The sequence below is a fragment of the Misgurnus anguillicaudatus genome, chromosome 18 (genome assembly GCF_027580225.2).
Source record: "Misgurnus anguillicaudatus chromosome 18, ASM2758022v2, whole genome shotgun sequence".
Taxonomy (NCBI): domain Eukaryota; kingdom Metazoa; phylum Chordata; class Actinopteri; order Cypriniformes; family Cobitidae; genus Misgurnus; species Misgurnus anguillicaudatus.
The window spans coordinates 5,308,267-5,327,082 of NC_073354.2; the positions used below are offsets into that span (position 1 = coordinate 5,308,267).

Here is an 18,816-nt window from a genome sequence, read left to right on the forward strand (position 1 = left end):
GATTTGCTCTTCCTTCAGGCACATTGTTTTCTGTTCTATTTCATTTCTTTCTCTTTTTTGGCCAGGTATTATCATCATCTGTACACGTACTACCTGCCAACGTCTCTGCTGTCCATGGTGGACCAGTTGGCCAACTGCGAGGACATCCTCATGAACTTCCTCATCTCCGCGGTAACCAAACTCCCGCCAATCAAAGTCACACAGAAGAAACAATACAAGGAGACCATGATGCAGCAGGTGCGAATCTGTGTGTGTGCGTCGCTGTGAACCGATTGAGTGTGTATGTGGGGCGATTTCCCTATCGAGGTCAGGAACGCCTGTGTCGGGTGTGATGGATGATGCGCCCCGGGGTTGTATGTGTGGATCTGATTCAGCAGTATTGGGCTGTTTGATGAATGTCTTCATGGTAAGACAAGATTAATGATTGACAGGAAGGTTACTGCACTTTCGCACTGTCCGTCCTGTTTACTCTATTTTACATTCATAGCTCGTCTTTTGTTATTCTTTATATCATTGTTTAAAATACTACTTTTTTAAAAGAACAGGATGTCCAAAACAATCAGATGTATCATGTATGTACTCCACTGTGCCATAAAAGCCATTAAGTGATGAATATAATCACAATATAGGACAGCCTGTTGCACTTTACATTTAATAAAATGCCTATGCAAGTTGAAGCTAAACTCTGCACGACACCGGCCCTCCAGGACCGAAGTTGCCCATCCCTGGGCTACATACATGTAGTGATGAACTTCGCATCGTGTGCCCTCGAAAAAAGAAGTCACCTATCCGGTTAAAATAACAGACAAATCTAACAAGAATATCTGAATTTAACATTATTTTACAACTAATGTAAGCTGGCTTGATACCTTATTGCTGACCTTATCTGCTCTGTTTCGTTTAGCTCTGTATTAGCAAAATAAAGTAGGCTTTATAACAGGAAGCTCTCTCATGATGTGGCTCTCATTAAGTGTTGGCCCCCTTTCTGATTTTTTTTTTTTTTTTTGCATGTTTGCCACACTTCAATGTTTCAGATTATGAAACAAATTTAAATATTAATCAAAAAACATGTGAGCCGGTGGACAAAAACAGACAACCCAGCGTTAAAACTTTAAATGCTTACATTAGTATGCGATCTGAGTTGCCAAAACAATCAGAAATACATACAAATTAATTTTCCTATATATATACATATATATATATATATATATATATATATATATATATATAAAAAGCATTACATGAGCAGTAGCCTTAATTTTCCTATATATACATACACCCTATATTACCTGTATTGTCACCTGTATATATATATATATATATATATATATATATATATATATATATATATATATATATACACGTGACAATACAGGTGAAGTGAAAAGCATTACATGAGCAGTAGCCTTAACCCTGCAGTGATGCATTAAAAATAAACATTCGAATTGCATTTTTTCGATTCAAATTATTATTTCAGATTGAATATTTAACCATTCGTGCACATTCCTTGGCCAAAGGCTTGGGGACATCACGCAAGTTGCATTGCTTCATAGACCTACGTATTGAAACTTTATCAAAGAACCTAATAAAATATAAAAATATTTATTCCCAAATATTAAATATAGGCTATAGGGAATTGCATGTTTTTTATGACCCGCCCTATAAATAATGTGACAATTTCTTTACCCACCCCAACCCAGCCTGCGGGTTATGAGACACCTCACGCATCACTATGTAAGGAATAATTGATGAAGGGCCATTTAATTGTTTGTAAATAATGCACACCCAAGGTTTTAATGAAGCACAACGTCATGCGGAGTGCTGTTGCTCCGCAGGTGTGCATTATTTTCTAAAAATTCAAATGATCTGAGTCAATTATTCTGTTTATAACAGTTATCACAAACAATGCTCTGGTGGTTATTTTAAAGACATTTGACAGGTTATGTGTGCGAATTACAAAAAAATAATCAATACCCATGGAACATTTCTCAGCCAATCAGAATAAAGCATTCAACAGACCAATGGTATAATAGACTCTAACAGCTACAAGCTAATTTTTTTTTTTGTAAGCTCCTAAGGCAGACACACAGAAATGCTGTCTGTTCTGTGAGTCGTGAAATGACCACACTGTGTTTGTTTTGTTTGCTACAGTTCTCTAAACCGCAGCCCAATTTAAGTAACATGTTTCAGCTTTCATTTATAATCTGCTTAGTGAAGCATGAATAGACACCTCTGTTTCTCTCTCTCTCTCAGGGCTCTAAATCGTCTCGATGGGCCGACCCAGACCACTTTGCACAGCGTCAGTCCTGCATGAACTCTTTCACAAGCTGGTTTGGCTTCATGCCTCTCCTTCACTCTCAGCTGCGTCTGGATCCCGTGCTCTTTAAAGATCAGGTCTCCATCCTTCGCAAGAAATACAGAGACATCGAGAGGTTGTGAGGAGCTCCGGCCACCTTCTGTTCTGGCACGTCTGATTTGCCTGGACTTGTTAACAGATATGATTATGACGAAATATGCAACACTCAGTGGTTTGATCTGCAGCCGAAAGTTTCGTAGCAAACGGTCGCTCAGATTTGGATTGACTCTGTTGCCGGTTTGACTTTGTTGTCGTCGTCGTCAGTGATGTCATCTGCGAGGGGTGTGGTCACTGAATGTCAATGAGGAAGATGGATAAAATGGATGAAAAAGGGTCACCTATGCCTGCAATATGTATTTTAATTTTAATTATTTTTTTTAAGAAATTATCTTTTTTTTAATGAAGTTTAAAAAAATAAAACCTATGAATGCAAACTCAGTATTTACTCTTGTGTCGTTTATTGAAATTGTTCTTTATTATCCCGTTTTCTCTATGCAGAACAGATGGAAAATGGTTGGTGACAGTAACTTCCAGTATTAAAAAGTTGGTTTTCAAATGTATATAGCAGTTGTAGAAATATTGTAACAAGGTAAGTTCATGTGCACGATTGGTCAGCTGAATTATTACTCCTCAAAACACTGTAAAATGAGGTTATAATATTAATATTTGTAGACAAACTTTTAGCAATGCCAAATTTGTATATTATGCTTTACCAGAACTATGGTATTTTTGCAGAAACTATGATTAGTCTAGTAAATTTTGGTAACACTTTATTTCGACAGTCCATTTTGAAAATGTTCGTAACCATACAGTGGGTTCAGAAAGTATTCGGACGCCCTTCACTTTTTAATTTTTGATATGTTGCAGGTTGATACTACAATCCTTTCATTTTTTCTGTCTCATTAACAGTGTCGGCCTGTGACTTCCTTTCCAAGTGTGCACAATGTAAAGCTCATTAAAACATGTATCCATCAGAGCCGATGGTGTAGTGGGTAGAGCTCCGACGGGTGGTGCTTTCGCACTTTTGGCAACCCAAGTTCGATTCTCGGCTTGTGGTCTTTTGCCGATCCCATACCCCTCTCTCCTCCCTGTACTTTCCTGTCCTCTCCTCATTCACTGTTAATAATAAAAGCACAAAAGAGGTTGGCTGTTCACAGAGCTCTGTGTCCAAGCACATTAATGGGGAGGCGAAGGGAAGGAAAAGATGTGGTAGAAAAAAAGTGTACATGCAATAGAGATAACCACACCCTGGAGAGCATGGTGAAACAAAACCCATTCAAAAATGTGGGGGAGATTCACAAAGAGTGGTCTGCAGCTGGAGTCAGTGCTTCAAGAACCACTATGCCAAAGACATGAGTTTTAGCTGTCGAATTTCTTGTGTCAAGCCACTCTTGAACAAGAGACAGCGTCTTGCCTTCAAAAAGGACTGGACTACTGCTGAGTTTACCAAAGTTATGTTCGCTGATGAAAGCATTTCCTTTGGAAATCAGGGTCCCAGAGTCTGGGGGAGGAGAGAAGAGGCACACAATCACGTTGCTTGAGGTTCAGTGTAAAGTTTCCACAGTCAGTGATGGTTTGGGGTGCCTTGTCATTTGCTGTTGTTGGTCCACTGTATTTTTTGAGGTCCAAGGTCAACGCGGTCGTATACCAGGAAGTTTTAGAGCACTTCATACTTCCTGCTGCTGACCAACTTTATGGAGATGCAGATTTCATTTTCTAACAAGACTTGGCACCTGCACACAGTGCCAAAGCTACCAGTACCTGGTTTAAGGACCATGGTATCCCTGTTCTTAATTAGCCAACAAACTCGCCTGACCTTAACCTCATAGAAAACCTATGGGGTATTGTGAAGAGGAAGATGTGATATGCCAGACCCAACAATGCAGAAGAGCTGAAGGACACTATCAGAGCATAACACCTGGGCAGTGCCACAGACTGATCGACTCCATGCCATGCCACATTGCTGCAGTAATTCAGGCAAACGGAGCCCCAACTAAGTATTGAGTGCTGTACATGCTCATACTTCATGTTCATACTTTTCAGTCGGTCAAGATTTCTAAAAATCCTTTCTTTGTATTGGTCTTAAGTAATATTCAAATTTTCTGAGATAGTCATTCGGGATTGTCCTTAGTTATCAGTTATAATCATCAAAATTAATAGAAATAAACATTTGAGTACTTAAGAAACCAATCACCACTACTACAGTATGTCACACATCATCATACGTCATCGCTAGCTCCAACGTCAAAGGTGATCCACAGATGTTTGTCACAAACTTCCAGGATGCCGTCAGAAGTATCTCAGTTTCTTGAATTACAGCTTCTTTTGCATTCGTCTTCAGCAAGAGAAAAGAATTATCTTATACCTCTTTGTTTGAAGTTCTAAAAAATCTTTTTTGGAAGGGCTATCTGTCCCTTACACCTTCTCCTCCAACCAAAAGAGAATCGAGACACCCCTAACCTATAGGGCAAAAGCTAAGGGGTAGAAATGGGAATGGACCTTAATGGGCCTATACTAATCCTAACTCATTCCCTAACCCTACTCCTAATCCTACTAGTACTCTAATAGAAGTTAGTTTACATGTAGGTGCAAAATTATTTATAGTAGAATGTCTAAAGTGGACCATTTAAATAAATGTATAACCTGAATACATAAATATAACCTAAATTATTTAAGGACATCCAAGCATTCAGACTTTTTCAACTTTCGGCTTTCATGTGCACTTCGTGTCAATATCAGAGCGTACTCTGTCAAAATAAAAGTTTGTGCTTACAACCAGCCCGAATAACAGCTATATTTTCATCTGTTGGGAGCCTCCATCTGATAAATTTATGTGGATGTGATACTGGATGTGACCCCCGTACCATCTGTATATCAGCATATGTTAACAGGACTGATGTAACTCGCACACAAGTTGTGGTCTCACAGGTGATGATGTCTCTATTATAGTTTCACTGTGTGTGTGTGTGTGCACGCATGTGTATTGACAGGCTTTGATTTCTGTCTGAAGTTTAAACTCTTTCATCTTTATGACAAACAGAACAAAACAAGAATGATGATAGGTGGAGATCTGCCCTTTTACACTGACTCCTTTCTATCTTTTTCTCTCTCTCTCTCACGCACACACACACACACACACATACACACACACACACACAAACACAAACACACACTAGTTCTCCATTTGTTAATCTTTTCCTGTCAGCTCTCATCAGGATAACATCTTCACTCCAGCCACATAGACTCGCAGTGAAACTAAGTTCCTCTAAAATGTTTAACGCACTGTTGAACTCTTTCAAAAACCTATACATAAAATGTGATTAATTTATTTGTGTCCATGGTACAAATTTCAGCATTTTTACGTGCCTTGAGCACAAATTTTTTGTCACTCAGCACGAATTTCGATAAATAGTTGTTCATGTCTGTGGGATGATTTCCTTTTCCTGTCATTTTATGTATTGTTTTCTCTTTTTATTTTTCTATTTTTAAGTCATTGTCACTTGAGGTTATATTTGGGGTTTGGTTTAGGATTTCAGCTTTTAAAACTATTCTTGCCTGGAGTTGGGGTTTGGGTATCTAAACATTTAACAGAAAGTGATTTTAACGCCAAACCCAAGCAACAATGGTAAGAAAATAGGAAAAAACAATGAGAAAACAATACAAAAAAAAGAAACAATACAAAAAAAAAGAAACAAAAAAGAAAGTCGTGCCACGGACACGAAAAACTATTTATATTTATTGTTTCATTAAAACCAATTAACAGAAATACAAAGAAAATCCAGGATTAAGAAGACTAAAGACTTTAATATCAGTATGCTGTGCCACATGAGAGCATCTGAATGCCTACAATATAAAAACTCCCAATTAATAATAATTTGTACTGACATCCTAAAAAAGTCAACGTACTTACTTAGATTTATTTATAAATATTTACATTGTGTATTTATTCGCTTTAATGGGTTTGATTTCATTTTCCCCTTTTTCTGTTATACTTTAATATTGATGTTATAATACAATTTTCTTACTTTTTTTAGTTATTTTTAGTAATCTATTCAGCCAATCTCCAGGATTGACATTACCACTTTTAGCATAGTTTAGCATAATCCATTGAATTTGATTAGACCATTAACATTGCGCTCAAAAATGACCAAAGAGTTTTTATATTTTTCCTATTTAAAACTTGACTCTTCTGTAGTTACTGTATAACGTGTACTAAGACAGACGGAAAATTTTAATTTGCGATTTTCTAGGCCGATATGGATAGGTACTACTCTCATTCCGGCATAATAATCAAGGACTTTGCTGCCGTACCATGGCTGGAGCAGGTGCAATAATATTACGCAGGGCCTGAAAAAAGTCCCATTGGTAACTTTCATAAGCTGGCGACTATTTTGGGGCAGTGCGTAAAGCATTGCGCCTGCTGCACCCATGGCTCAATGTCATATTGGCCTAGCAAATCGCAATTTTTCATTTTTCATCTGTCTTAGTACACAAACTACAGAAGAGTCCATTTTTAAATAGAAAAAATATCAAAACTCTTTGGGTTTTTTTAGCGCAATGCTAATGGTCTAATCAGATTCAATGGATTGTGCTAAACTATGCTAAAAGTAGGGTGGCCATTCGTGCCAGTTCTGCCGGACACATCCCGAACATGTTTTCGGGTTCATTCTCCGGAAGTCGCGTTGGTTGACCGCATTAGTCATCAAGGTTTAATATTTTGGGTTTAATTTCAGAAAAGCAATCGTTACCTTTCAAGGTAAGAATGAAACTACAATGATTGTATGTCTTAAAATAAATAAATCTTAATTTTCTAATGTATTTTAACTGAAATGTGAGAACCTCGATGACGTATGCGGTCGAGCAACGCGACTTCTGGAGAACGAACCTAAAAACATGTTTGGGACGTGTCCGGCGGAACTGGCACGAATGGCCACCCTAGCTAAAAGTGGTAGCGCCAGACCCGGAGATCGGAATTGATTCCAAAACAGGAAAACGACATGATGGCAAAGCTTGATCAGTTTCTGTGTCGTAGAATGTAGGACGTAGGAGCAAGGAAGCTTATTGAGAAACACCCCATGTCATATTGTAAGACAAAATTAGGGGGTGGATTCCTGGACAGGTCTTATCTTAGTCCCAGACTAAAATGTATGTTTTGTTGCCTTAATTTAAATCCATCTTGCTGTATCTTAACATATATCAGTGCTATTGTTTTGCCTCGAGATGCCGTATTGTTTTTGTAAGGTATGTTTGTAAAAACGACATACGAAAGGCAGGGGCGAAAATTTCATCTTAATGTTGGGGGGGACATAAACATTACGGGGCGGTTTCCCGGACAGGGATTAGACTAGTCCTAGACTTAAACACTTTTAAGAGCTCTCCAAACTGAAAACATCTTTCAGTTACAGATCTTAAAATACATCAGGGCCCTTTGTTTTACTTCAAGATGCACACAGGTAATGTTTTTAGTAAGGCATGTTGTTTAAAACTAGTTATATTTCCTAATTAAACTAAGGCCTAGTCCTGGATTAAGCTAATCCTGGTCCGGGAAACCGCCCCAAAATTTTTCAAGAACAATTTTTGAAGGGGACACCAATAATACAGGCAAAATTGTACTTGCCAGGAAATGTGTACAGATAGAAAACGTTTCTCTATGAACGGACGCAAATTTAATTTTAATACACATGAATGCAGAGGTGAAAAGAGTAATGAAATATTCTACTTAAGTAAAAGTAAAGTTACTGGTCTAAAAATCTACTCAAGTAAAAAGTAAGTCATTTTAATTTTAAGAGTAAAAGTTACTTTTTTACAGCGGGGAGAGGTTTCTAGTTCAAGAAGGAAGGATGTATACATCTCAAACTATGTTTTAATTTTAAACATCTTTACAATTAAAGTGCAATAACAAAAAGTTAATAAAATAAAAAGCTTTTTTATAACTAAGAAACATTTATGGAATTATTTAATGATTTTTACAGGTGAGTTATGCACTTTTGAAGCAAAAATAATATGAGGTCAGCAGCTAATAAATACAATCATTATATAGTAGTCAACATTTGAAGTGGATCAAAACGGTTTATCAAAGCTGTCCTAAGACAAGAATAGGTATTAGGGATTGGTTTTATGTAAACTTTTATTAAAGGTTTTGATCCACTTCGAATGTTGACTAGTGTAGTAAGGTTGTAATTGATGTATTGCTGGTAACATACATTATGTTATTAAACTATATACATAAATGAGCATATAATGAGATGAGTGCCATAATACTTTTATCCTTTACACGTTTATTGTATTCTATAGCTTCCCAGACCTTGTGTACCTGATGTCTTTCAATCTCTCTCTCTCGCGCTCTCTCTCTCTGCAATGTCTAATGATCTGCGCATTCTCGAGGACGTTCTTAAGTTGTTTGACTTGACGCGAAGCTGTTAGACCTCGGAAGATAATGTGCATATTAAAAACGCGTCGTGCAAATTAGCGGTTAAAACCCGATCGGCAATTCTCAAACTCAAACCCGTACTCAAGAGGATGAACCCTACCTGAATGAAACAATCGCTTTGCGTCAATGGCCAGGGGTTTCTTTCATAAGAATTGCATTGAGGGTCTGCATTAGCCCGCGCCTGTCTCGTCCCTCTCCATGGTTCTTTTTGCGCGTTCCCCCGCCCATCAATCAATCAGCCCATCAATCAATCAGCCCATCAATCAATCATCCGTGGCGCGTCTTTATCACCTTACTTTTTTTTTTATTCAGTAACGGATATGATTTAACTTAAGGCGAAGTAGCCTACCACACTTTAAACATACTTAAGTAAAAGTAAAGTACAGATTTTAAAAACTACTCAAAGTAAAAGTACACAAAAAAAACTCAGTTACACCAAGGTGAGTAAATGTAATTTGTTACCTTCACCTCTGCATGAATGCATAAAAATGTTTTCTTGATCGTTTATCTGCTTCTTTTCTCAGAAAACGAAATATGTTCATGTTTATATGTCAAAATAGTCCAGTTTTAAAACATATGAGGATAAACTGATAAGTGATGGGAAACGTTGTATTCGCGTCGGCTCCGTACACTTCTCTACCACCGGACTGTGTGTCGGTGGTGATTTAAAAGGGGCGCTGGCAGTGGACCAAACCACTGTAAAGCAAGGGAGGGGGGAATCAAAATGTTTAAAACATTTTTTGTTGTTGCTCCGTTTGCATTTGTATTGTTTCACTTCTTACACAACTATTTTAAGTATTATAAATCATTAAAATATTTTCAAAACACATATTTTAATGATATTTTAGGGGGGACAACCCTCAGATGGGGGGGTCCTGTCCCCCCCGACCCCCCCGGGATTTCCGCCCATGACGAAAGGAACAGTATGTAGGATTGTGGCCAAAAGTGGTAATGCAATCACAAAACTTGTGGCTAAAACTGGTACTGCAATCACACAACTGGTGGCCAATACACAAAATGACAACATAAACATCAGTTGGGCTGCAACTCCACTTTTTAAATGACAATATCCTGGCCGGACTGCTGTTGTCAGTGATATAAGTATTTAAAATGAAAATGATTTCTTAATGTCTAGTGACATATCAGGGCCATTTTATGATTCATTGATATACATTTCTTACATACTGTTCCTTTAAATGTCTTAATATAACTAAGGCCTAGTCCTGGATTCATAAAAACGTTTAAGCTCTACAAGACACACAAATCGGATCTAAACAGTTGTGATAGATTGTGTCCTCAACTTTGTTTCTTGGTATATTGATGGTATCAGATGTATCTCCATAGCATGCAAAAATATATGATCATTTTCATAGACATAGCAATTAAAAGGTTCTCATTACTTCATAGACACTTCATTAAGAATATCATATACTGAAGTTGAATGAAGATCTTCAATTCTGGGTAAACTTTGTTTTAACTCAACAAGCCTGGAGAATCATTATCTTGTCAATAGGGGGTGGAGCCCATTTAATTGTTTACTCTTGAAAAGGGCACAGCAGCAGCACAACATGTGTCTTGAGGATCTGAGTCTGGACTACAATGGGAGTTGTGAAGTCAAAATGTGGTGGATTGTGGCTGCGTCCAGCAGTTGAATTGCCTGTTGAACAGTGGTCAGGACAACAAGGCTTCATTCCCTGGGTTCAAGGTGACAAGATGTAGTTTCAACTGGAGTTTTTTTTAGATTTCAGCAAACCAATAATGTCTAAGTTAAAGCTGTAGGTGTGGAGAATGCAGAGGGGTTTTTTTATTTGCCCGTTTTGTAGGTTTACATTACATTTGCTTTAAACAAAGCAGTCATTTCTTTATTGATTGGTATGTATCTAGAAAATAACCCCCATCCTGTATGACCTTAAATATTGGTACTCTTCTTTACATGGCATTCTGCAGATGACGATGACCAGGTGTGCATGTGCAGTGACTCCATGTGTGCCTCGAACAGGAAAGGACAAGCACTTCCTGATTCAGGTAGCGTCTTAAGGTCTTCTCTTAAAAGCTTTTTACAAGTCCTAATGCTAGTAATTGTTTCTTTACCTCTCTTGTAGGGCTGGTGTCAGAAGGGAACGTCACCGTTCGCCCTATTGCAGTGTCTAACTGATGGTTTTGCAAGATGTGGCAATTAAAATGTTACTATGTTCATTTGCATATGTGTGGTTTTTCTCTGAAGGTTTTGCATGCAATCTGGTATTTAAGGTCTTTGTGTATGCAGTAGTCAACATTTGCATGTAACAAAGCACTTGCTTGGTATACAGTACACAACTATTTTGAGATGTGGAGTTGGCAGTGCAATGTGGGAAGAGAAGCCAAAAAGGTTTTAAGGCTTGGTTTCACACACCTAGTCATGGCTTTGGTTAAGCCTCGTCTTGGTTTGTTTGAGATTAAGCCTCTTTTATAGGCATGCCTTGAGACATTAGTTATCTTGAGACAACGACACTGGAATATTAAGGTCTGCAACTTATGTTTAGTTAAAGGGAAATTCCGCCTTGAAATGATCCTAGGGTTAATAACAAACGTGTACCGAGTTCGACCGTTCACTGGAGTTTGTTTTCATGCTAGTCTAACGTGACCAGTGTTATTGCTAAACGCAAATTAGCATGTTATGGTAGCCTTCGGGGCATCAGTGCATTAAAAACGAAATCGCTATGTCTATACTACTAATAATGCTCAAAATAACCCCACACTTACACTGTAGCACAACGAGGGTCCCTATATGCAAACCGAAGCATTGAGAACCCTGCAAGTGCACAGGCAGTTCACCAAAAAGAAACACCCACCGTTCACGTCTGGACCACATATCCACGCGGGCGCCATCCCGGGAACACCGAACCCCCGCGCGAAAGCACAACACCTGTTCAGGGCAACAACGTTTCACGCGAGAGTTTAGTCCTCCCAAGATGGCGCCCGCACGGACATGCGATCCAGACGTGAACGGTAAATGTTTCTTTTTAATAAACTGCCTGTACACTTGCAAAGTTCTCAATGCTTCGGTTTACATATAGAGACCCTCATTGTGCTACAGTGTAAGTGTGGGGTTATTTTGAGCATTATTAGTAGTATAGACATAGCGATTTCGTTTTTAATGCACTGATGCCCCGAAGGCCACCACAACACGCCAACCCGCGTTCAGCCATAACACTGGCCACGCTAGACCAGCATGAAAACAAACTCCAGCGAACGGTCGAACTCGGTACACGTTTGTTATTAACCCTAGGATCATTTCAAGGCGGAATTTCCCTTTAAGACTGCTGATTAGTCTGAGTCTGCCAGAAAGCTGAAGATGGGTCGTCATTGGGGCTTTCAGCAGGATAATGATCCAAAATATGTGGCAAAATCTACACAAAAATGGTTCAGCAGTCACAAACTCAAGGTCCTCCCATGGCCATCTCAGTCCCCAGACCTCAACCCAATCGAAAACCTGTGGGGCGAGCTAAAGAAGAGAGGACCCACTGAAGAATGGTCAAAGATCCCTCTCTTTGTGTTCTCCAATCTTGTGAAATGTTATAGGAGGAGATTAAGTGCTGTCGTGTTGGCAAAAGGGGGTTGTACAAAGTATTAATATCAGGGGTGCCAATAATTGTGGAACGCATGATTTCAAGTTTTTTTTTCTAAACGTGTAAATTCTCCACCACCAAAGTAATGTACTTAAATCAAAGGTTGGATTTTTTTTTCTTTTTGCATTTGGGTTCTATGTTGTTTAAATAAAAAGGAGAATTTTTAGAAGTCCACAACCATATTAAACAGGGGTGCCAATAATTGTGGAGGGCACTGTATATTTTTCCTATATTTAAAACTTGACTCTTCTATAGTTACTGTATAACGTGTACTAAGACCGACGGAAAATTAAAATTTGCAATTTTCTAGGCCGATATGGATAGGTTCTACTCTCATTCCAGCATCATAATCAAGGACTTTGCTGCCGTACCATGGCTGGAGCAGGTGCAATATTATTACGCAGCGCCCGAAAAAAGTCCCATTGGTAACTTTCATAAGCTGGGGACTATTTTTGGGCAGTGTGTAATATCATTGCGCCTGCTGCACCCATGGCTCAATGTCATATCGGCCTAGCAAATAGCAATTTTTCATTTTTCATCTTTCTTAGTACACGAACTACAGAAGAGTCCATTTTTAAATAGAAAAAATATCAAAACTCTTTGGGGTTTTTTAGCGCAATGCTAATGGTCTAATCAGATTCAATGGATTGTGCTAAACTATGCTAAAAGTAGGGTGGCCATTTGTGCCAGTTCCGCCGGATACATCCTGAACATGTTTTCTCCGGAAGTCGACCGCATACGTCATCAAGGTTTAATATTTCGGGTTTAATTTCAGAAAAGCAATCGTTACATTTCAAGGTAAGAATGAAACTACAATGATTGTATGTCTTAAAAGAAATAAATATTAATTTTCTAATGTATTTTAACTGAAATGTGAGAACCTCGATGACGTATGCGGTCGAGCAACCCGACTTCCGGAGAACGAACCTGAAAACATGTTCGGGACGTGTCCGGCGGAACTGGCACGAATGGCCACCCTAGCTAAAAGTGGTAGTGCCAGACCCGGAGATCGGAATTGATTTCAAAACAGTAAAAGTACATGATCGCAAAGCTTGATCAGTTTCTGTGTCGTAGGATGTAGGACGTAGGAGCAAGGAAGCTTATTGAAAAACACCCCATGTCATATTGTAAGACAAAATTAGGGGGTGGTTTCCTGGACAGGTCTTATCTTAGTCCCAGACAAAAATGTATGTTTTGTTGCCTTAATTTAAAACCATCTTGCTGTATCTTAACATATATCAGTGCCATTGGTTTGCCTCGAGATGCCGTATTGTTTTTGTAAGGTATGTTTGTAAAAACGACTTAAATGTCTTAATACAACTAAGGCCTAGTCCTGGATTCATAAAAACGTTTAAGCTCTACAAGACACACAAATCGGATCTAAACAGTTGTGATAGATTGTGTCCTCAACTTTGTTTCTTGGTATATTGATGGTATCAGATGTATCTCCATAGCATGCAAAAATATATGATCATTTTCATAGACATAGCAATTAAAAGGTTCTCATTACTTCATAGACACTTCATTAAGAATATCATATACTGAAGTTGAATGAAGATCTTCAATTCTGGGTAAACTTTTTTTTAACTCAACAAGCCTGGAGAATCATTATCTTGTCAAAAGGGGGTGGAGCCCGTTTAATTGTTTGCCCTTAAAAAGGGCACCGCAGCAGTACAACATGTGTCTTGAGGATCTGAGTCTGGACTACAATGGGAAATGCAACGGCAAAATGTGGTGGATTGTGGCTGCGTCCAGCAGTTGAATTGCCTGTTGAACAGTGGTCAGGACAACAAGGCTTCATTCCCTGGGTTCAAGGTGACAAGATGTAGTTTCAACTGGAGTTTTTTTTAGATTTCAGCAAACCAATAATGTCTAAGTTAAAGCTGTAGGTGTGGAGAATGCAGAGGGGTTTTTTATTTGCCCGTTTTGTAGGTTTACATTACATTTGCTTTAAAAGCAGTCATTTCTTTATTGATTGGTATGTATCTAGAAAATAACCCCCATCCTGTATGACCTTAAATATTGGTACTCTTCTTTACATGGCATTCTGCAGATGACGATGACCAGGTGTGCATGTGCAGTGACTCCATGTGTGCCTCGAACAGGAAAGGACAAGCACTTCCTGATTCAGGTAGCGTCTTAAGGTCTTCTCTTAAAAGCTTTTTACAAGTCCTAATGCTAGCAATTGTTTCTTTACCTCTCTTGTAGGGCTGGTGTCAGAAGGGAACGTCACCGTTCGCCCTATTGCAGTGTCTAACTGATGGTTTTGCAAGATGTGGCAATTAAAATGTTATTATGTTCATTTGCATATGTGTGGTTTTTCTCTGGAGATTTTGCATGCAATCTGGTATTTAAGGTTCTTGTGTATGCAGTAGTCAACATTTGCATGTAACAAAGCACTTGCTTGGTATACAGTACACAACTATTTTGAGATGTGGAGTTGGCAGTGCAATGTGGGAAGGGAAGCCAAAAATGTTTAAGGCCTGCTTTCACACACCTAGTCATGGCTTTGGTTAAGCCTCGTCTTGGTTTGTTTGAGATTAAGCCTCTTTTATAAGCATGCCTTGAGACATTACTGTTATCTTGAGACAACGACACTGGAATATTAAGGTCTGCAACTTATGTTTAGTTAAGACGGCTGATTAGTCTGAGTCTAGGACTATCCTTACCCCTTGTCTTAATTCCTATGGACCTGATACAGCTAGATCACAGTACGTATCTTGATTAAGGGAGACTGCAGTTGGTTTTAACACAGATCAGTTGTATATTGCTTACAATCTCCACTCAGCATTGGTGTAAAGCGTACCTAAAACCATATGAGTAAAATTACAGATACCTTACTGCAAAAAGCTAACTGTCACAGAATTGCATCAAAGAGTGGCATCTTGGGGTTACAAAGTCTCCATAACAATTATCAGAACCTCTATACATGCCAACAAGCTGTTTGGGAGGCATGCAAGGAAAAAGCCTTTTCTCACAAACGTAAACATCTGGAGTTTGCTAAGCGGTACTGGAACTTCAACTGGGATCATGTGCTTTGGTCAGATGAGACTAAGATTGAGCTTTTTGGCAACAAACACTCTAACTGGGTGTGGTGTAAAACAAAAGATGAGTATCCGAAAAGCACCTCATGCCCACCGTGAAGTATGGGGGAGGATCTGTGATGCTGTGGGCCTGTTTCTCTTCCAAAGGCCCTCAGAACCTTGTTAGCCCTACTGAAAAATCCAGCTAAGACAAGCATAAGCTGGTGAGCTGATTTTAGCTGGTCCCCAGCTTGGTTTTAGCTGGTTTTGCTGGTGTAGCAAGCTGGTCTAGCTGTGTTTTGGTCACATATTAAGCTGGTCTAGCTGGACTTAGCTGGTCATACTGGAATACCAGCTGGCCCACCAGCATGACCAGCTTTGTCAGGCTGGTAGGACCAGCGTAAACCACCTTAAACCAGCCAAACCCAGCCAAAACAAGCCACCAGCTTATGATGGTTTTAGCTGGATTTTTCAGTAGGGAGGGTGCATGGCATTATGAATGCTTTGAACTACCAGGACATTTTAAATAAAAACCTGAGGGCCTCTGCCAGAAAGCTGAAGATGGGTCGTCATTGGGGCTTTTAGCAGGATAATGATCCAAAATATGTGACAAAATACACAAAAATGGTTCAGCAGTCACAAACTCAAGGTCCTCCCATGGCCATCTCAGTCCCCAGACCTCAACCCAATCAAAAACCTGTGGGGTGAGCTAAAGAAGAGAGGACCCACTGAAGAATGGTCAAAGATCCCTCTCTGTGTTCTCCAATCTTGTGAAATGTTATAGGAGGAGATTAAGTGCTGTCGTGTTGGCAAAAGGGAGTTGTACAAAGTATTAATATCAGGGGTGCCAATAACTGTGGAACGCATGATTTCAAGCTCCTTCCTCCAAACGTGCAAATTCCTCACCACCAAAGTAACGTACCCAAATCAAAGGTTGGATTTTTTTTTCTTTTTGCATTTGGGTTCTATGTTGTTTAAATAAAAAGGAGAATTTTTAGAAGTCCACAACCATATTAAACAGGGGTGCCAATAATTGTGGAGGGCACTGTATATTTTTCCTATATTTAAAACTTGACTCTTCTATAGTTACTGTATAACGTGTACTAAGACTGACGGAAAATTAAAATTTGCAATTTTCTAGGCCGATATGGATAGGTACTACTCTTATTCCGGCATCATAATCAAGGACTTTGCTGCCGTACCATGGCTGGAGCAGGTGCAATATTATTACGCAGTGCCCAAAAAAAGTCCCATTGGTAACTTTCATAAGCTGGGGACTATTTTTGGGCAGTGTGTAATATCATTGCGCCTGCTGCACCCATGGCTCAATGTCATATCGGCCTAGCAAATCGCAATTTTTCATTGTCTTAGTACACAAAGAGTCAATTTTTAAATAGAAAAAATATCAAAACTCTTTGGGGGTTTTCTAGCACAATGCTAATGGTCTAATCAGATTCAATGGATTGTGCTAAACTATGCTAAAAGTAGGGTGGCCATTTGTGCCAGTTCCGCCGGATACATCCCGAACATGTTTTCGGGTTCGTTCTCCGGAAGTCGCGTTGGTCAACCGCATACGTCATCAAGGTTTAATATTTCGGGTTTAATTTCAGAAAAGCAATCGTTACCTTTCAAGGTAAGAATGAAACTACAATGATTGTATGTCTTAAAAGAAATAAATCTTAATTTTCTAATGTATTTTAACTGAAATGTGAGAACCTCGATGACGTATGCGGTCGAGCAACCCGACTTCCGGAGAACGAACCTGAAAACATGTTCGGGACGTGTCCGGCGGAACTGGCACGAATGGCCACCCTAGCTAAAAGTGGTAGCGCCAGACCCGGAGATCGGAATTGATTCCAAAACAGTAAAACTACATGATGGCAAAGCTTGATCAGTTTCTGTGTCGTAGGATGTAGGACGTAGGACGTAGGAGCAAGGAAGCTTATTGAGAAACACCCCATGTCATATTGTAAGACAACATTAAGGGGTGGATTCCTGAGGGGTATTGCACAAAAGCAAGATAAGGGATTAAGCTGGGATTTTCCAGTTATCCTGGCTGAATTTAGCCCTGACTCGGTTGCATGAAGGGAGGCTAAATTCATCTTGATGAAGTTACTATGGAGATTTACTCTTTGCAGCTAGCCTGCTCCAGAGCAGGCTAACAACCAGGCTAAGATGAATCCTAGTGATTAATTCAATTCAAAGAACTTTATTAATCCCGGGGGGACATTGCTTTCATGTTAAAATTATAGAAAAGAAAGAAATGAAAAAAAAGAAAAGAAATAAAAACATAATTATATGCCCATCAATGATTTAAAAATTAATAGATAAGAAATGTAAAAAAATTAATTGAATTAAATGAATTGTCCTAGCACTTACAAAGAAAAGTTATAAAGCCTAATGACCACAGGTGTAAAGGATCTTCTAAAATGCTCAGTTAGGGTTAGGACTTCTCTGGTCGGCCAGCATCCTATGTAGTGGGTGAAAGGGATTGCTCAGAATTGAATTTAGTTTTGAGAGTATTCTTCTTTCAGCCACAACATGAACAGAGTCCAGCTCTATAGGCTACCATGTACAGAGCCAGCCCCTCTTATTAATTTGTCCAGTTTATTTCTGTCCACCACCTTCATACCAATTCCCCAACAGACCACTGCATAAAAAAATGATGCTAAACACCACAGACTCATAAAACATCTGCAGCATGGTATAGCAGACTATACCATTTCAGATTAATCGACTAGTTCCTTTTTCAATCCTAGTAGATGTTCATGTGTTTTAGTCACTTCATGGTCCTGCATTAAAATACTAGATATACTGTAATTTATCTAAGTATGCATACTGTTATTTTATTGTTATTATGAAGACTGCTGTCAGGGGTTTGATGAATATATTTATTAATACAGTTGTTGAAATAAGAAATGGCAGATGAAGTTGAAAGGCGGTTTTAATTAAGTACATATGTAGACTAGCATTAAGGCATGAGAAATATCTGACTGAGAGGTACAGATTCTCAGGTGAAGAAATGTCAGTCTAGCACTGAAATCACTTCTACAAGATTGCAAGTAACATAAACAGATTAGTCCATAAAGTGTTACATTAGGGCAGTAGAACATGCATTATTTTCTGTTACAGCTTTCCCTGTTGTCATTGGATGCAGTGGACTGCACCCACCCCTGTGCCAGATATCTTTAATGTTAAAATTGTGATGAATGGTCCAAATTATTATGCACATGCTATTTTATTTAATAAAGTTAGTACGTTTACAAATTGTATTTTAATCTCAATAGTTATATGACAGTGTGCATGTTATTCTAATTAAATACATAATTTGACATATTTAAAATGTCAAAAGATACTTTATTACTTAAAAAATATGCAAATTATGCTTTTCCAAATTAT

At 38.7% G+C, this 18,816-nt stretch overlaps 1 protein-coding gene across 1 annotated transcript in view; it reads left to right on the forward strand.

Moving 5' to 3' along the window:
- The window catches only part of LOC141350479 (exostosin-1), a 412,075-nt gene extending 409,281 nt beyond the window's left edge, over positions 1-2,794 (forward strand). Inside the window, exons 11-12 of the mRNA XM_073855643.1 lie at positions 66-237; positions 2,254-2,794. Of these exons, the coding sequence (XP_073711744.1) occupies positions 66-237; positions 2,254-2,439 (358 nt within the window). The 3' untranslated portion in view covers positions 2,440-2,794. The remainder of the gene's footprint in view (positions 1-65; positions 238-2,253) is intronic.
- The last annotated feature ends 16,022 nt before the right edge of the window (positions 2,795-18,816 follow it).